The sequence below is a fragment of the Rhea pennata genome, chromosome 3 (genome assembly GCF_028389875.1).
Source record: "Rhea pennata isolate bPtePen1 chromosome 3, bPtePen1.pri, whole genome shotgun sequence".
Lineage (NCBI taxonomy): Eukaryota > Metazoa > Chordata > Aves > Rheiformes > Rheidae > Rhea > Rhea pennata.
In genome coordinates, this window is record NC_084665.1 from 3531129 (window position 1) to 3552039 (window position 20911).

The window sequence follows — 20911 nt, forward strand, 5'->3', positions numbered from 1 at the left end:
TTAGGAGGAGTGTTGCCAGCAGGTGGAGGGAGGTGATCCTGCCCCTCTACTCAGCCCTGAGGAGGCCTCATCTCGAGTCCTTTGTCCACTTCTGGGTTCTCCAGGACAAGAGAGACATGGAGCTACTGCAGAGAGTCCAGCGTAGGGCTACACAGATGCTCAGAGGGCTGGAGCACCTGCCCTATGAGGAACGGCTGCGAAAGCTGGGCCTCTTCAGCCTGGGGAAGAGAAGACTGAGGGGGAAACGTTACCAATGTGTACATTGGTACCTGAAGGGAGGGTGTCATGGGGACGGGGACAAACTCTTTTCAGTTCTCCCGTGTGACAGGAGGAGAGGCAATGGGCAGAAATTGAAGCACAGGAAGTTCTGCCTGAACGTGAGGGGGAATTTCTTCCCTGTGAGAGTGACGGAGCACTGGACCAGGTTGCCCAGAGAGGTTGTGGAGTCTCCTTCTCTGCGGACATTCAAAGCCTGCCTGGATGCAACCCTGTCTGACATGATCTAGGTGGCCCTGCTTGAGTAGGAAGGTTGGACTGGATGATCTTCAGAGGTCCCTTCCAACCTCAACCGTTCTCTGATTCTGTGTGTCCTAGATCTCCACCTTACCAACCCTAAACAGAAGGGGACACACAGGATTTTTGATGGGAACGTCTCATATTTTATCTATAAGATTTCGAGATTTTCATCTTGGGCAGAGTAGTCATATGAGGTGGGGTTTTTTTTTGTTTTTGTTTGGTTTTTTTGGGGGGTTTTTTTGCAGCATGCATGAAGGATATGTGCAAATTCAGTAGCACAGTTGTTGTATTTAACAGAACTCCCATGAGACTTCTGTGAAAGAACCAGCGAAATTTCGAGTGGCCATCTACCTGTTACCTGCACAGCTGCCTCTCTGGAAGAATTTCAGGGAGAAAAGCCTTTCCAGCAGAGGAAACTGTTTCCTTTCCAAATTTGGTGCCAATGCTAGAGATTAGCTTCCATAGAAGAGCCATTCTTCTCCCATCACCAGAAGTCACATTATGAGGTGCATTTTTTTCCCCCCACCTCTGAGGAACTGGAGAGAAAGGTGTCGGCAGTTTCCATAGGCTGACAAGAATAGCTTTTACTGAAATCTTTACTAAGCTAACTGGCATGTATGAGATATTCAGACAGGAGGAAAGCAAGCTACTGAGGTGGGGGAAACAAGTGAACAAGAGGGTGGCCAGTCCTGAAAGTGCTCCAAAACTCAAAGTCTGCAAGATCGGTCACCTTCCATCTACATCATCTTGTTGGTAACAAAACCCATCCATCCTAAAATCCTACTTGTTTCTGAAGCAAATCACATGGCTCTAAAGATTGTAGCCATCATTAACCATCAATATTTTTAAGCCAAGAACCATATGATTTAAGAAAGCACACCAAAGCCTAGCATGTTTGCATCATGCAATGTGAGCAGTAGAACAGCATGTACTCAGTACTTGAGCATTAATTTATTTGGAAAAAAACATCAGTAAAAGAATAAGGTTTATACAAACACGACTGTTTTTATCAGCAGATCAGCTCCATAGCAGAGCCTGCCAGAGAGCTGGCAGCATCAGACGCATAGATCCTTATGTACTGGAAAGGTTCCTATCAAACTACCAGTCCCACCTGGCATGACAGGCCATTTCAAAAAATGGAGATTAAAGACAATAACCAGAAAACGAGCTAACTTTGAGTTTTAAGCAGTTATGCTTCTGTAAGGACTTTCTGAAAGCAGCTTACAAGTTAGGCATCTGGGAAACAGCAGAAAATGAATGGTATGTAGCAAAGGGGATATAGGCACAGTAATGAAGTTAGGAACATTTTAATTGTGAGGGATCAATTTAGATATGAACTTGTACATGAGTACTACCACAAGATCATCCTTGATATGCTAAATGCTAGAGGTTGGTAGGAGACATGGATGTTCCCACAATTTTATGGTACGGCACCACAGAGGCTCAGAACGAGAGAGGAGGCACATACCCTAGCTGTACTGGAGTCTTATTCTAGCCCAAACCTAAGTGATACATGAACTACATTGCTTAGCACGACCCCATTAGTCATCTGCACAGCCTATTTATTAGGTTTCAGTTGCACACAAAAAGCTTACCTGAGATGCTGCAAGTTAACAGCTTTGTAGCTTTGTCTAATTTTATGGCAGTCTGCTTTAGACACCTAGTCACTGTGGCTAAGGACTGAATTGTTTTGGCACAGTTTTTGTCTCAATGATGCATAGGCCGCACCAGCTCTGCCACATAATGCTGAAGCACGTGCCTCCTCTCACTGATCCGCAGCTACGACATCGCAGAAACCTAGGAGCACCTGCCTCTTCAACGGGTCTTCTACCGAACTCCAATAGCTAGCATAGTAAGGTTGATGAGCTTGTGCTGGTACTTGCTCTGTATCCCCAGATCATTTCTAAATTGACCCTGGCAACTAAATTGCTCCTAATTTCATTAACGTAAAGGTATATACAGTCAAGGCTCAGCCTATTTAGAAATATGAATTAAAAGTATCATAAATATACACCTCCAAAGCTGATGTAGCAACTGCTGTCCTGAGATAGATGGTACATCCACGATGCACTCTCGCTTCTCTGTATTGGATCCTGCCATTCCTCCTGCAGCAGCACTAACATATTTACATAATTAACTATAGTCAGAGAGAGTTTAATCATGTAACTAACTCCAAAAATTGACCTCCAAGTACTTTCACTCAACCCATATATGTATTTAAGTTCATGCGTATTTTGATCTACACTCAGCCCACTAGACTGCAATGCATACTTGACTCACTGAAAAAACACTGCATAACTTGACATAAAAAAAGAAGGAAAAAAGAAATAAAGAGAAAAAGTGTTCTGAGTAATCTTCTCTGTACCTTGAACTGAGTAGTTCTGATCAACATTCAACTATCTTCTGGAGTAATAAGTCTGTCCATCCAGAAGCATAAAAATACATTTTGCGGTTAAGGAAAGAATACACGAACAGAAAAATATTCTTAAACAGGCATCACCACCACTTCAGTTTACCATTATGTAGCAGCTTGATTACAGCTTTGACATTTCCAAGGTACTACTTTGGTCATACGTAATTTTTCAAACCTGAGGCATCAGTAACAAACTCAATCTATCATGCAAAACTAGGAACAATTTCTAGATTTGTTTTTGTGATTACATATCTGACTGGAAGCCTGCAGTAATGAAAAGCTATTTCTACCTGCAAAGTAAATTATAATGTAACTTCTTAGAATATAAATATATACCAATTATAAGTTTAAATAGTCTTTTACAGTGTAACACTACAACACAGAATGTTTCTGCTTGACACTACAAAAACCAACCAGTTAGATTCTTTTTATATGAAATAGCTCTAATAAATAAATCAATTACTCTCATGTTCTCAAAATAGAATCAGAATGGTCACTAATCATGAATGTTTCTATTTTCAGTATCTACATTTTTCAGAGAAAGTTTCAATACACAATTGGCCAAAACATTATCCTGCACCCCAAAACAGGTTGCGGAAGTTAGTAATTTATTTAAAGCAATTTTCTGAAGATCTTGCAACAGAGTTACATTGTCAGAGTACACACCTGAACAGCTTCTGATAGCACTCAACCTCCTCAAGCATGGAACTACAACTACATATAAAAAGAAAAGGTCAAAAAAAAAATGCAAGACTGCAAAATCATATTAAAGAGGCAGGGACCTAACTTATGTAATCTTTAAGGATAACACGTGCACTATGAGATCTTCAGTGTTCTAGTTTCACTCTCATTCCCAATTAAAATACAAAACTGAACACAAATCTTGTGTTAGTTAAGCTCCACATTCACTTCTCCAGTTGCCCTTCTGCCTTACCTCTGATCTTTAGCCTCCTGCATTTCAGCCTGTTCACTTCCTTTTTTTTTTCTTTTTTTTCTCCCTACACCAGTTTCATAATTAATGCAAGTAAAAGACAGGCTGGGGCAGTTCTGACAGCACAGAAGAAAAAAATCCTTCTTCTCCTAAATGCTCTACAGCAGCCACAGCACACAGAAGGGGCAACTACAAAGTTTTCTTCCGAAGCCCAGGAACGTAGTGTTCTCGTCCACGCTGCAGGGACAGGCTCCACGAGCAGCTGGGCTGCAGGAGAGCTGGAACAGGCACTCCCTGAAGTGTACCTGCAGAAAGCATTTCGCCACCAACCTAAAAGGCTCGCGTTTATTTGGATTCCTATTATTCCACCATAATTGGACAGATTTTCACAGCGTATCAAAAGGCACACAAGAATGATTCCCCTGCCTAATTTCAGTATTATGTATCAAAACAAAGTGCAAGATCAACACAGAAAAGTGTCAATTTTCTCCTAATCATATTCTTAGAAATGGCTTAAGTCATCTGCCCTGAAACATATTAAAAATGTTTAATTCAAGAGAGGCCAAGTTTCTTTCCAGAAAGTTCAGGAAAGTTTTGAACACAGTGAAGGTAGGTTTCTACAGCATATTCTTTAGAAGTCTCATGCAGAGACAGAGTTTCTAATTTTTCCTACAGTATACCAATTATAAGTTTAATTGTTTTCCGTATAAAAAACCTGAGTCATTAAAATTTTTTCTTTGCTGTAAAACTGAACACAATTCCAGTGATGCATGTGTCTGAGAGATACTGCAATTAGAGCAAACACTCCATGATTGGTGTTGGGACATAACCAGAGGTTCTGTACACTTAGATATTCCTGTTCCCAAGTTTAGACTGCCTGTGTATAGCTACTGTACATCAAAGCATCCAAGAAATAACACCTAAAGGAAAGCTATTAGCAGACTAATGAAATCTAAGATTACAGTAGCTCAGAAGAACATTAAAAGAAGGGTTTAGATATATTCTCCACTGATAGTCAAGAATTAGCTTATGCTAATGCAAGTGTGAAGTGCAACTCCTCTTCATTCAGCACAATACATATTATGCTTTAGCAAAACTAAAGGCTATCTTAATGCCAGTATTCAGTTCAAGCACAGAACGATGAAGCGTAACAACTTTTAAAATTGTATTTCAAACTATGAGACACTAACAGTGTTGGAAAAAAAAACAGATGAGAAACTTGTATTAAAAAAAAAAAAGCTTCTATCATTGCTCAATCACTGGACACCACCACTTCAGAAAACAAAGATCAAAACAATATATATGAAACAAAAGGTATTGCTCAGTCCCCTCACCCCGACTAAAACCTTCCTGTAGTGCCTACATAACTGAGGAAGAAAACAGTTTTGAAAGCTGTTCCCCTTGTCACACATTCATGCTTTAACTAATTGGAGAGGAAGTTCTTGATGTTAAGTGCAGCTACTTTCTGGTATTAACAAATCTGCGTGCTTCTTTCAAAAGTGTTTCAACATCTTCATTATCCTTTTCTTCTGAATTTGGTTCCCAGTCAGAATCTTCATCAGTAGGATCGCACTCTTCATCATCATCATCTATAAAGCTGTCATTTAGATCATATTCATTTGGTTCACCACTGTCTTCCTCCAAAGCCCCTTTTTCAGTAGGGAAAAAACAGAAAAAAAGTAATATAATCATGAATTGTCACTACAAAAATAGAAAGACCTTGAAGAGACCATCTAGTCGATCTTTCTCCTCAAGAGGAAGGATCAGCTAAAGCACTACACCCAATTTTAATGATTTTGGGGGTCATTTTTAAGAATCTCATGAAAAGTTGTACCATCTCTCTCAAACACCTACTGTAGTGCTTACCTGTCTGTTCACTTAGAAAGTTTTCCTTATTGACTTTAATAAAAGTCTCTTTTTTTCAGCGAAGCCAAACTCAGCCCTCTGGACTGAGGTCAGTGTCACTCCAATCTTCAGAAAGGGCAAGGAGGAGGACCCAGGAAACTACAGGCCGGTCAGCCTCACCTCCAGCCCTGGAAAGGGCATGGAACAACTCATCCCAAATGTCATCTCCAAGTATATCGAGGAAAAGAAGGTGATCAGCAGCAGTCAGCATGGATTCACAAAGGGGAAATCCTGCTTAACCAATCTGAGAGCCGTCGCTGATGGAGTGACTGGCTGGGTGGATGAGGGGAGAGCAGTGGACATTGTGTCCCTTGACTTCTGCAAGGCTTTTGACACTGTCTCCCCTAACATCCTCCTAGAGAAGCTCAGGCAGTGTGCGTTAGACGAGTGGATAGTGAGGAGGCTTGCGAACTGGCTGAATGGCAGAGCTCAGAGGGTCGTCATCAGTGGCGTGGAGTTTAGTTGGAGGCCCGTGGCTAGTGGAGTCCCCCAGGGGTCAGCACTGGCTCCCATCCTGTTCAAAACTTCTTCATCAAAGAAAGACCTGGATGAGGGGACAGAGTGCCTCCGCAGCAAGGTTGCTGATGCTACCAAGCTGGGAGGAGTGGCTGACACACCTGAGGGCTGTGCTGCCATTCAGAGAGACCTGGACAGGCTGGACAGCTGGGCAGAGAGGAACCTCCTGAGGTTCAACAAGGGCAAGTGCAGGGTCCTGCACCTAGGGAGGAATAACTCCATGCACCAGTATAAGCTGGAGGCTGACCTTGTGGAGAGCAGCTCTGCAGAGGAGGACCTGGGAGTGCTGGTGGATGACAAGTTGACCATGAGGCATCAATGTGCCCTTGTGGCCAGGAAGGCCAATGGTCTCCTGGGCGGCATTAGGAGGAGTGTTGCCAGCAGGTGGAGGGAGGTGATCCTGCCCCTCTACTCAGCCCTGGGGAGGCCTCATCTCGAGTCCTTTGTCCACTTCTGGGCTCCCCAGGACAAGAGAGACATGGAGCTACTGCAGAGAGTCCAGCGTAGGGCTACACAGATGCTCAGAGGGCTGGAGCACCTGCCCTATGAGGAACGGCTGCGAAAGCTGGGCCTCTTCAGCCTGGGGAAGAGAAGACTGAGGGGGAAACGTTACCAATGTGTACATTGGTACCTGAAGGGAGGGTGTCAAGGGGACGGGGATAAATTCTTTTCAGTTCTCCCATGTGACAGGACAAGAGGCAATGGGCAGAAATTGAAGCACAGGAAGTTCTGCCTGAATGCGAGGAAGAATTTCTTCACTGAGAGTGATGGAGCACTGGCACAGGTTGCCCAGAGAGATTGTGGAGTCTCCTTCTCTGTAGACATTCAAAGCCCGCCTGGATGCAACCCTGTCTGACATGCTCTAGGTGACCCTGCTTGAGCAGAGGGTTTAGACTAGACGATCTCCAGAGGTCCCTTCCAACCTTACCCATTCTCTGATTCTGTGACTGTAAGGCTTCCCCACTTCTAAACCAGAGTATAAGCCGATTAATTTACCACTCCCTGGCTCGTCTCTTCTTGAAGGCAAGCACTTCCTTTCTTTTTTTCTAGTCTCTAGAACCTTATCCATTATATATGATTTTCAAGAGCCATGTACTCAGGGTATGAAAACATTTAAGTATCATTTAAACGGCATTTTTCTTGGAAGGTCCAAACCCTTTGTCACCGGTATTAATCATATGAGACACCTAATCAGTTACCTTCTAAGCAAAAGCAGACAAAAAAAAAAAACAAAACAAAAAAAAAAAAAAAACAAAACATTGCAACCTTTGATGACTTCTGATAACTTTCCTTTCCTTAATGAGCAACCCATCAAATTTTACTGGTCATCTTATTACTCTTACACTTAAACAGTATCTCTTTCTTCCCATGTAGTCTCTAGCTATTGCTGTATCACTGTTTTGCACCTGAATTTTCTGCCTTCATCCATAGAGACTTATTTTATCCTCCTATCCTTCGGAATATGACATGATTTTTATTTCCTGCACAATTCTTTCCTGAGTTTCAGGTGACAGAAGAGAGAATCTTCCAGACCACTCTTCTCCTATGTTCTTAGTTTGGATGCATGCTGAGTAGTTTGTGTTTCCTTTCTGAAAAAGGTTTAAGGAATTGCCAAAGAGTGATTGTTCTCCTTTTCTAAGCTCTGTGCAGCCTACCTGCTTCCCAGTTAACTTAGTCTACTTTATTATGCTGTTTACTGTCCTTCTTGCATCTATCTTCCTCACAACTTATATGATCAAATTGTCTTCTACCTTATATTATTTCACAATACTCTGTATTGGCAGGAATCAATGTCTAAGAAATCTTTATTTACAAGAAACAGATGCCGTTACCAGCACATTCCGTAATTTTTGGACAGCTTGTCCCGCTGTATTCCTCTAATGCATAGTATTAAATGTTAGCAAATTTACCCATTTAAACCAAGTCCCAGGCACTGAATAATTCTGCTATTGGAAACCTTGTGTACCTTAGTAGTGTCTGTACAAAGCTGCTGCCAAGACAGCACTGCATATTCTCTCTCTCTTTTTAAATCAATAGCTGTGAATCCTCAATAAGTTTATTTCCACTGCTTCGCAGTTTTGGAAGATACGTGTAATCCTTGCTCTAGAAGCTATCACTATCTTTCTCTTACATGTCCACAATTCCTAGTAAGCCACATTCTTCTGCACTAATATTCCAATCATGTTATTTTGCCATAAGTTAGGGCATACCTCTGAGTAAGTGTGTTCACTCCTCTTCTCCCCAACCTCCATTTTTTGCCTTCTTCTATCATCTAGAGATAACCTGTCAATGATCTAATATAGACATTTTATGCATTGATCATTTTTTCCTCATTAGCTTTCCTTTCAAATTATAAATCTGCATTTATTCTCACTTACAGACCCCAGCCCAAATCATCAATGTTTTTATTAACTATAAGCTCTTGCAGTGTCAGGTCAAACCCCAGGTACTAAAACTAGGTGTGTCAGAAGGGAAAAGAGGGAAAACTAATATGTTATTTAGTCAGATCACATCTTTATCAATTAAACTTTTTCTGTAGTAGGAACATTACTATTCCAGAATTATTTAATGATCTGATTAACCGTTTGCAAGTCTTGTCCAAGGATTTCAAAGGCATAAGCAGCATTAGTGAAGCTTCTCAAATATGTGTTACTTGATGGATGAATTGTGCCACATAGATACTCAATGATCATCTTTGTGATCCTTTGTTGGACTTGCTCCAACAGCTCCATAGTTCTCTTCTACTGAGGAGCCCAGATCCAGATCCAATAGTCCAGGGGTGGCCTCACCAGGGCTGAGTATAGGGCAAGGATCACCTTCCTCCACCTGCTGGCAATGGTCTTCCTAATGCAGCCCAGCATATCATTGGCCTTCTTGGCCACAAGGGCACGTGACCAGCTCATGGCCAGCTTGTTGTCCACCAGGACTCCCAGGTCTTTCTCCACACAGCTGGACCTGAGAGTCCTGGTGGACAACAACTCCTACAGCAGAACTAGTAATTCTGGCAAAATGCTGACTATTTCCATCAAATTATTTATATTTTGCTGATCTGCTATAAATGTTTGAGCATATTATGATTTTTTCCTCTCCATACTTCAATGCTTTTAGATTTCAGCAGTAAATGATACATTTTCCTCCATGTCTTGCCATTCCACCTCTTACTGCTGAAATTCAGTCCCACAGCTCCCAAAGCAGCTCATTAAGCACAATTCTGCTTTTTATCCGGTACCACATTTATCAAGATGGCCATGACACTTTCTATGAAAGTGCCTGCTCCACAAGGGGGAAAATGGGATACTGACCATCTCTTTCATAGTTATATTTGGAAGTTAGATAATTAGCTTGCTAGAAAAACTACAAAAAAAGTTGAGAATTCTATACAGCCCAAAGCCACAGCAGGTCATTCATCTGGATAGTGACAATTCAATGTGACAATTTAGAAGTGATAATTTAGTGACAACATCAACTTTGACTTTTTTTTGTTTAGTTCTTAACCTCATCAGCCTAATTGTTACCTCAGGGTGTGTAAAGTGCCTGTAAAGAAAGAGGCATATGCATGCACAGAAACATAATCTAAGGTTCATTCACTGGGGAAGGGATGTAGGTGAGGAAACATTTCAAATGTCATGTAGTCAGTATCCTTCTTTTTTTGGTTGGTGGAGTTTAAATACATTTATAAGGAAGTATCAACTCTGCTGTGCTTAACAGTAAGCAAAGTTGTGTCAAACAGCACATAATAAAGGCCAACGGAGCCCTGGCTTTCTGTGAGACCTTGTGTAGCTCAGCCAGTCTCAGACATGAACATGCTGAGCCTAATCTTTTAAAAGCTTTGCCCTTAAAAGAACTAGGCCAGCCATTCATGTATCAGCTTGTTTCGTTATAGTATCTTAATCACTCATTGTCATTACAATGCTGTCATAATTCTTTCCACGTTGTAACACACCTTCTAAAGTGGAGCAGTGACCTGGTGTGCATCACAGGACATGGAAAAACATGCAGGTAACAGCTATGCCTCAGGTAGAAAGATACAACCATATTAAGCATTCAGTGACAGCAAAATACTACATGGCAGAGAAACTGGATGGAAAGAGATCTCTCACTGAAAAGTAAACAAGCAACCCTTTAAGACTACCCACAACAAAACTGCAGATCAAAACAGCTTGTCTAGAAAAACTAAGTAAAGCTATTTGTGTTTATACTTATGCTCTTAAGCAAACAGAGCTCTATATTTTGGGGATTTCTTTAGGGCATGCCTGGCCACATCCTGGAGATCCAGAGGAAGACAAGCCAGTTCCCTTTTCCAGTTGTTATGAGCAACAGGTTGCTCAGAGAGGTTGTGGAGTCTCCTTCTCTGGAGATATTCAAGGCCCGCCTGGATGCAACCCTGTCTAACATGCTCTAGGTGACCCTGCTTGAGCAGGGAGGTTGGACTAGATGATCTCCAGAGGTCCCTTCCAACCTTAGCCATCCTGTGATTCTACGATATCCTGTAGAGGCTAATGGAAGTGAAGTCTCCATACTAAGAGACTTTCAGACTGCTCATTACTCCTAGAAAGTGATTTTTTTAAAAAAATTCTTCACTAGTCCTAGGAAGAAACTTCTTTTTAAATTCATGCTCCAAATACAGACTTTGTAGAGCAACTAGGATAATCTAGTCCTAGATGTTAGAAGTTGCTTCCTCCATGCATATTTTTCCTTAAAGCTGTATATGCTGAACATCAAGAGCATAAACTACAAACCAGTGGGAAATCAGTTTATGCTGTCTAAACACTTGCTCTTTCCCTCTTCCACATCTTCATGTTTTCCTCCATCTATCTAATTTTCTCTGATGTCCCCTTCCCCACAGTAGTATTAAACTCCTTCAGATATTCCCAACATCTCTATGGCACTATCACCAGTTCCCTGCTGTATCTCCTGTCTTCTCTCCAAAGGACCTAAAGGTCCCCACCATAGCCTCTAATTTTGTCTTCTGAGAGTTAGAAGAGACAGCACACGTGACAAGCTGTCCTGAATTACATGCCTACCGATTGCTGACCACCTGCTATCTCTTGGTGGCTCAACAGGTCAAACAGAATTGATCAAATTGAACCATTCCAATCCGTCTTCTCACTGAGCATGCTGACAGAGTCTCCTTATTTTATAAGACCCCACTTTTCGTGAAACATCGAGGCGTCAAGGATACAGTGTTCTTAAATCTTTTCCCAATTGGATTCCCAAGATTCAAAATTACAAGGACAATTAAAAGTAATCACATTTGCTTCCTTTTTTTCAGGAAGTGGCAAGCAACTTGGAAGCCATAGATTATGTCTGGTTGACAGCAAAAGTTAAGGAAAAAAAAACAACCTCCAAATATGCAGGTAAGTATAACAAAGCTCTCCAAAGCCTTCCATGGAGGTTTGGTAGCTCCAGTGAAAAGGTCTGTAGTAATTCTCAAATAATAAGTAATTCTCAAAGCTTTTAAATCATTTGCATAATCAAATCAACCTAACTCTTTGTAAGTATGGAACAGAAAAAAATCCAATAATATTGACTGGACAGAGGGACAGCTGAGTAATGAATTATATGATTCAATGAGGCCTTAACTCTGGCTAACTTCACAGCAGTGAAGTGCTTCACAGCAAGCTTGACAACACATCAAGCACTATTTTGATGCTGGTAAAAAGCTCATTAAGGGCTTAAATTGTTTTAGAAGGAATGGGAAGCTCCATATACACAAGCTGACACAAGAAATCTGGAAACAGACCCGAAGGATTTAAAACTGGTGGCTATGCATATGCAACACATGAATTAACATCACTGGCAGCAGGAAAACAAGCTAGGTACACTGCCAGCAAATGGAAGAAATATTCATACACAGTATTAAATTTTATAAAACCAAGAGAAACTAATACCTGATTGTGCTTGTATATGATCTCTAATGAAGACTTGAAAGTAAAAAAGGAAGTGAAACCTGTCCCCAGTTCAAATGTATCAACCTTCTTCTACACATCTGCCCTGAAAAGCCAAGATCAGCCTCTTATCTGAAACACTAAAACCCCACAGTAAGTGTAAGAAAAGCTCATCAGCACATGCACAAGTGTTATTTGAAAGTCCTTTAGAGGTCAAGACAACGCAAAAGGAATATTTAATGTTTCAGGAGCAAATCAATCTTTAGGAAGCAACCTTAAGTTGTTCTAGATGAAATACTGACTCCTTTAATCCTACTATGACCTGCTATGTAACAAAGGGTTAGCTGATATAACCATATGCATCTTTCCATCTTGAAAAAGTTAGATTTTTTTAGGGGGGTGGAGGTGGAGGCTGGCCTATACCTCTCAAGGAAGCCTGGCAAAACTTCAATTTCAGCACTACCACCTGAGAAAGCAAGCAGGGTCCTACTCAAATGATTAACAGTGACACTCTCCTCAAGTAAGTATTATCAAGTACCTCTAGCACTGTCCAGTGCCTGAAAAACAAAGCAGATCAGGCATGTTCCACACTGATGTGCCCATTCAGAAATTCAAAATGTACTAACCATTCTCTGAAGTTCTCTGTCGGGTTCTTCTTTCAAATACTAAGGAAAAGAAAATTATTAGTCAGGACAGAGTACAACCTAGTGGTAGTATTATTCATTGAGACTGACCTTTTAAAGTAAATGCTGCAATGACTGTGCCACAAAAAAATTTTAAAAAGCTGCTCTATACTGAATGATTTACCTGGGAAGTCTCTCAGGAATTTTTCATACATTTATGAACCATTCCATTCCTAGCTACAATGAAATTTTAAGATATGAATCTATGTAGTATATACAATGCTCAATGTTAAGCTATGTAGAGGGGAGGAATACTGTAAAAATAATTTACCACAGCATCCATTCTAAACATTAAAATATACTTCAGTACCTTTAATACCAAAATATATTCTCTGTTTTTGTTTTATCACTACTGCTCCAAAGGCAAGGAGGGGAATACGAAGATCAGGTAATACCACAGTACGCTATGTTTTATTTTCAATTAAAATTATCAAGCTCACGCAAATATCCACTTGCCACATGGTATTTTTGTCTATAAGAAATATAAGCATAAAAACCATGTCAATATTGTCTGAGCCACAGAGTGCTGTGGGTTTTATCTCATTACTGTTGAAAAGCATCTGAAAAAGCAAGTGCAAGCCTGAAGAGGCCAAGCAATCTTCCTTATCACAGACAAGAGTAAAACTTCAAGTACAGGAAGAGCAAGAGTGCAGTGCAACACAGAGTAACCTACAAATACAGCAATTTTCACTTACAATAGTTGAAAGCATTTTATTCCAAACTTTTTGTATGCGTTTGTGGGGTTTGGTCCCCGTCCCCGTCCCCCCCTGCTTTGTAGTATATTGAACAACTTAGTTTACCTGGAGGTATACTGTGCTTGTATTCTAACTTGTGTTGTGGATTCTTCCTGCAAAGAAGAAAGCAATAAAAGCATGATTGGCCACTGTGTTCTAAACTAAATAAACCCAGAACTTCTTCTATTATTATTATTTTACAGAAATAATCATTATATTATTTCAGCTTTCTCAACAGCTATTTTAACTGCTTGATTTAGTACTTAACTTAAAAAAAAAGTTGCTGAAAAGTAAATATCCAAATTTAGAATACTTGCTTAAAGAAAAAGTCTTATTTGAACAAGGAGTTGCAAATAAACGTGGCGATAAAATAGAGGTGTCTGCTACTCACAGATCTCTTTCAAAGTGACTAGATAATTGATATTGGAAGCTAACAACCAATCAATTGACACATTTCTGTCTACGAAGCATTTTCAGTACAGCTGAGTCATCTATATACTCATTCTTGGGTAGAAGACTTTTTAACTAGGGAAGTAATTTTAACAATGGAAACAGATGGAGGTCAATCTTACTCTGCAGATTAGCTGAATGGGACAATCAAGTAAGTACATGTATTGGATTCATATTAAGTTATCTGTATCTATAAGATACATCCTAAATATGTTCCACAAACCTGAATTCTTCCATTCTTTTCCAGATACATACAAAGCAAGAACAAAGGAAGACTTCTCTGCAGGGCCAGATGCCAAAAGCAACAGGCAATGAAGCATCAGGTTTCCCTCCCTAAACTATGATGTGCAATGCATTCTTTACCTTCAAAATCCCACAACATGTTCTCGAAGTTAAAAATTGCACAGCACTATAAAATTACTTGTGTTTTGGTATTAGAATCAGTTTAAGCGCCCACACAAGGCTGAGCAGAAAACAGTATGTTATTTGACATATCCAGTAGCAAAGACTATAGAGGCATTAAAACTTTAAGTCAAGCAGATACTTCACAGCAACACGTTTTCACTGTGCTTGACTAAGGTGGAGTGCAGTTTCTTACAAGTAAGAAAAGACGTCTATTGCTCAGAAAGTATGGTCATTCTAGACGTAGCAGATAGAAGAAAAAAAAATCAAACAAAATATCTTGCTTTTGGGACTACCTATTACTGAAGTAATTCAAATATTACATTCTGTGGTGCAGCAAATTTCAGCAGCTGTAAGATATTTGACTGAGACTTACGAATTCTAGAACAAAATTGGACTGCCAAAAAGCACAGAGTAAAGAATCAGATCTCACAGTATTTTTAGAGATAAAAAGCTACATAGGTTACAGGTGGAAATTTTGTTTCCAGAATTCTCTGCTCACCACAGATAATGAAGTTGTCATCTGCAACCAAGTATTAAATTCTTGGCAATTTAGCCGTGAGCTTAGAAGACTGCACTTTAGACAAAAGAAAGCGAGAAGTTAAAAATGAGCTCTTGGTTTATATTTCAATTCATACACCAAAGCGTACAAATTCATACACAAATTTTTCAAACCTCTGTTCAGAAGAATTTGAAAAGTGCTTTCTTTAACCTGTCAACTGTCACAGTCCAGTTCAGTCTAATACATACACAGGTAGAACTGTCATTCTTTATGTGAACAGAAACATGCTCCCCATAAGGATTTCATGCTGTGGCCATAGGAACTAAGATTACAGTGCTCTACAGACCTGGAAATGACAACTCCTTGCAGGTAAAATAGTTCAATAACCAGTAAGTATTGGCTGACTAATTGTTGCTGTCTGATCTTCGCTGCATCAGTGAGAACTCCAAGCAAGTTTATTACAGACTAGAGACAAACACTGGTGGTGTAAACTGAGTCACTTCAGTATAACACAGTCCATGTCTTAACAGTAGTGTTAATGATCTGTATGAACATTTTAGTTAGTATTTCGCATTGCTGAATCGCAATAGCAAAACATGGAAACTGGACTGAACTACCATGCAGCTATTACTGACACTTACCAGGTACTACTTGACAAAACGCTTGTAGCTGCAGTTATAAACAGAAGCTCAGCATATCCTTCAAAAAGCTATTCTAAGCCTTTCCACACACACTTCAGAGAGCTTAGCAAAATATCATTCCAAATCCACTGGGGAAGGCTAGGTGCAAATTTAGAGGTTAGCCTTTTAATGGATCTGATCTTTAGTCTAATTCAAATGCTGGTTGTATCTGTCCTTTCAGGTTAGACCTGAAAGATGAATGTTCTGAGCAGCCCCTACTTTTTACCCCACAAGAGGAACACACACGGAACAGCAACAAAAAAAATTCCGTTTCAGTGCTTTACTATTACTGTCAACATACTGCTTGATCCTAATTCAAGACATAGTGTTCAAATTATTTATTGTTTGTTACATTTACTTCAAATATTAGCCAACAAATAAAGGTAACAAAGAGGCTATGAAGACTCTTCAAATTGCATATTATTACAGTTAAAGAAGTATCTTTGCTTCATGGATGCCTCCTTTCCCTCAGCCCCAAAGAAATTAAACACAGATTAAACAAAATGATCAATTTATACTGAACAAAAATTGTCTTCTGGAAAGAGGGACAGTTTTGTTTTGGGATTAATTATCCACTATACTCCTGAAAAGTACGCTGGGAACTTCATCACTGGTATAAGCATAGACTTCTCATCCTGAAGATGTTTATAGCTACTTTGCTAAAGAGAAACGTTTTTTGAATTGGCTATATACGTTTTTTTTTCTCTTTTAGAAAAAGACAAGTCATCTATCCTCATTGTATCACCTTTCATTTGAGAATGCTGTTTAGAGTCACCTAACTCAAAGAGAGATAGGAAAAAAATGTTTCTGCTCAGATGCAATCTGTATTAAGAGTAGCAATATGCTCAATACAGAAATGCTACTTTCTCAAAATACGTGCTTCTGTCCATTGTGTCAGCTACACATCCGCCATTAAGCTCCACTACATAAAAGTCTAAAAATCTAGACATGGAGCAACAGAATGGAGTAAGACAGCTTTATTCAGAAAACTGACAGTGCTTGAAACTTGATACATGAAAGTGTACTGCTGTCAATTGTAAACTGGATTTTATTGCTAATCATTTTTTTAAATCTTACCTGTATGTTGTATGTTATTCTAATCCAAACACTGATTAAAATATAGCCTTTTTGTACAAAACCTCAACACATATTTAATAAAACTTGAAACTAAGCATGATTAATCAAGAACATATAACAATAACTATAGTTTATGAACAAGTAACTTTATATAAATTTTAAAGTAAATTTTATATACTTTTAAAAATAAAGTTTATATAAAAATAACTACTTATGATTTATATAAAAGAGAACAGTCTACTTCATTTTGTTGAATGAAAAAGGGTCAACCTCGATGTCTCTGAATAGCTTCCAGAAGTCAAGCTTTCAATACGCTAGTTGTAATTACTCACAAACATTTTGCGAGGCTTTGGTGTTTTAAAGGCAACAATTTATCCACAGTAAATCTCAGAAAGCAAAGAGATATAAAAAAGGACCATAAGGATACGCTACACTGAAGATTTAGCATCAAGAATTACCCTTTACTCCATTCTTACTTTTTAACTTCACAGGAAAACAGTCTTATCACATAAATACAAACAGCCATTTCGCACGGTGTTTTTTACCTGTAACAAGCAGTTCCATAAGGACATTCAGGCCGGTCGTCGCTGTTACGCTGCGTTATGATGTCTGTCTCATGATAATCATCATCATTAGGGTGACTGAACTGCTGAAAGTGAACAGGATTCTTCCTGTGAAACAAATACATGGTAAGAGCAGACTACTCCATTTATATATGAGAAGTGGAGATAAGAAAGGAACTAAGCTTCTTTTTCTGTAGTTACATAAAAAGTAACCTTTAATGCAAAACCTAAGACCTAATTTCAAGGTAGACAAAAGAAAAGTTTGCTGTTTTAGCATGTTACAGAAAAGAAAATAGAACAGCAATTTTCCTGTTAGTCTTCGGTTTTACGTTTCAGACATCAAACATGCTGTGTGACAGCTTCGGTAGATCTTCAAATACTGGCACGTTGTTTCAAATGTAGCAGTTTACTGGATACCACATTGATTCTGTTATCAAGTTTACCTCGGCTACGATGGCATTTTGTTATTTGAAATATCCAATTCCAATCTGAACAAAGACTATATGAAGTTGCACCCACGCCACATAACAGCTCTGCGTGCAGTTGAGTCGTGCCAACGGCAGTGATACATTGGCACGTTACTGGTACGTCCAGCTTTTTGCTCTGCAACATTGATGTAGTCAAAACCAAGATGAGAAAGCAGTGAAAATAAATATGTGCATCACTGAAGGAACCTTTTAACTGTTTCTAGTTGATCGATTTGTATGCACGTGACAGAGAACAAGGCAGCTCTCACAACAGGACTATGGGAACAGTTAGCTTTATGAAACCTTTCTAGCAACGTTAAATACAACAAAGACAAAATCTGTTGTAGTTTCAGAAGTTCATGTGAGAGAGCAAAACATACTTCAAAATTATGCCAGGGTGAACATGCTGTTACCAAAAGAAAATCTACACTTTTCCATGGGATTCTTGTTAGAGACACTCTCCACACGATACTTAAAAGCAAGGAATGTGAGATCTTTCAATAAACGGTGTGCAAAAAGGCATCCACAAATTCAGTGGATTACCGCACTGCTTTCCAGAGCACATCATCTCCAACGCATCTGCACAGATCACAAAAATAAAGCGCTTGCCTCGAACAAGAAGGAGGACGACCTAAAATTACTGGGTGCAGGGAGAACACCTGTGGAAGATCTGGCGAGGAGTCAGTGGCTGGTGGGGTACGCGGTGGCAGGCCCAGCACGTGAAGCCACACGCCGACCACGTTCCCACCAGGGCTGGGCATGCATGTTCTCTTTTGTCAACAACATCTGGGCAGCGGCTGCTCAAGGTTAGCACAGCTGAGAAAAGGAAACAGTCCCAGTAGATTTAAGGTGCCCTTACGAACGACGAGTCCTGCCTGGGCGCCCGACCCCTGTGTCCGACCGTGCCTCCAGCAGCCTCCCTTTGGCAACCCTCCTTGCTGTTCCCGGGCTGTTTGTGGTGTACATCCTTTATTAAATCTACCTTGTTAAACCCCTTATTAGCCTCGACCCTCTCTTGCCCACCTTGCGGTCACACTGGGTAATTATGGCTTTAATTTATACCTGTTGTAGCTGCACTGCAAAACACTAAGTCAAAACAATTACTCTAGAGTTACAGTAACTTCTACTGTTCACCCAGGCCTCCTTTAGACCTCAAAAAAGATCAAAAATTTGTTATTAATACTTTTAACTCAACTTGTCTACTCTCTTTCACTCGAGGAATTCAAAAAGTAAGGTACAGATATACTCAGTGAACTACCTGCCAAAGACACTGTGTCCCTTGGACCTACTTACATGTGTGGCAGGCTTCATCTCCTGGTCTTTTCTGAATGAAATATTTAGAACTATACACATATATATATAAAGGCTCAGCACACTCATACACCTATTCAGTAAAGCTCTATAATACATCAGACTAACAAAAGAATAAAGTTTTGGACCAAAAACGTGAATTTCAGCTTTAGAGATGACAGTTCAAGTCTATCACGTCTTCATTTAATCTTAGAAAAAGAGGTTGGGTTTTATTTCTTCTTTTTATTTTCTATTCTTCCAACTTGGGAAAGGCAAGTAACAGACAAAAAGAAAAGTGGAAAAGACAGCATTCAAAGAGTAAGTCCCTGGGCAATAACACAGCCAGAGGTACCGTACACCGAGCACTCTGTCTCCTGATAAGATAATTTTTTAAAAATCTTTGAAAGTCTTCAGGCCAGCGCATAAGCAAAATCTGATGCTGAAGGATGAAGATAAAAAGATTCCCTGGAACGAGAGCCTGACATCAAGCTCAAGACTTTCAAAAGTAGTGTTTCCAAATTCATAAGTGAATAGACTGGCCTACGGTTTACAAAATTAGTTCCTAAATTTAAGATATTTGTAAGAGAAATCTACTAAAATTGACTGACGTAACATTCAGTGTGTGCAATTTTAATAGGCACTTTGGTCACATACCACAGTCATACCCAGAAGAAAAATATTTATAGGAGTTTACAAAATAAAGAATAGAACTCCTAAGAGCACATAGTTAACGCATAAGTGAAATTTTACAAATAAGAAAAATTTCTGAGTGGAGAATATTCATAAAGTCTGAGCGATATACAGAGATTTTGCTCACCTAAGAACTTCAAGGAAACACCACAGTTACCAAAGTAGTGCTCATCTGAGATGCAGATCCCTACAGTGGGTCTTGTTAGACAATACCTTTCGTAAGGCAAATGTAATGAATGACAGAGAAACCAATTACCTACCGCAGGAGAGCGCTCAAAGCAGGTCCTTTTCCTAGGAGCTCCTAAATCTATTTTCTGCTTGAGGAAAATGCTACACACAAAATACTAAATACACTACAAACTAGCTCCTTACAAACATCTGTTTATGTCAAGTATATGTTCTGCTAAACACACAAGTAAATGAAATGATTTGCTTTACTCTAATGCAGCCATCCCACAGATGCAGAAAGATGGCTAGTGGTTATACATTAAAAGTAAATTTTGAACGTTAGCTACAAGTACCAAGTTATTTTATCTTGCTGCGGACAGGGTAAGTTTTCTGGAATTTCCTGAAGTGTAAGACTGGTAATTTCAATGCTTCATATTTACACACTTCTCCACAGAGTAAGATTTTCTATTGTATGTTATTTTATAGCATTTGTTTCTTAAAAGGCAATGCTTTCTGCTTTAAAATGAAGATCTAAGAACAGATATGCTCACACAAAACACTGATAACAAAGAATGTATTCCTTACACCCAAAATTTCTTTCTTTTTAAAAATTTCATCAGGAATGATTAATTCTAAGTTAAAGTCACAGCATAGTTCAATAACTAAAGCTTATGATTTGTTAGGTAGGTCCTCACAGTGAGCTTAAAACTTTTTATGGGTTACCAGCTACTCTTGGAATAGAATCAAGGTAAGACCTATGCATACATCCACTGTTTCTTTTTTTTTTTTTAATATATCATTCCATAAAATCATGCCATATCTTTCCTTCTTTCAATCTTAAAGCAAACAGACACAATTAAAACTTTTATCCTCATCAAAGAAAAAAAGCTTATAATTAAATACTCCATTATCTTTTACCTACAGCGACATCAATTCAACATCCCCTAATGCCTAACACTATACTGTACTTTGGCATAGAGCAAGTTATACAACTTGGTTATGGTTAGTAGCTTCCTACTCTAAGCTAATCCAGACA

The 20911-nt window shown here is 39.4% G+C and overlaps 1 protein-coding gene across 3 annotated transcripts in view; it reads right to left on the bottom strand.

Annotated features, from left to right (window-relative positions):
* Nucleotides 1-1346: 1346 nt before the first annotated feature.
* Nucleotides 1347-20911, bottom strand: part of APLF (aprataxin and PNKP like factor) — a 34633-nt gene continuing 15068 nt past the window's right edge. For 2 of the 3 annotated variants that reach the window (XM_062571403.1, XM_062571400.1), the window contains 4 exons: nucleotides 17243-17368; nucleotides 13653-13699; nucleotides 12796-12834; nucleotides 1347-5515 (listed from right to left, as the gene is read on the bottom strand). In XM_062571403.1, the coding sequence (XP_062427387.1) occupies nucleotides 5319-5515; nucleotides 12796-12834; nucleotides 13653-13699; nucleotides 17243-17368 (409 nt within the window). In that variant the 3' untranslated portion in view covers nucleotides 1347-5318. The remainder of the gene's footprint in view (nucleotides 5516-12795; nucleotides 12835-13652; nucleotides 13700-17242; nucleotides 17369-20911) is intronic. The other variant, XM_062571402.1, reaches the window with a different exon arrangement.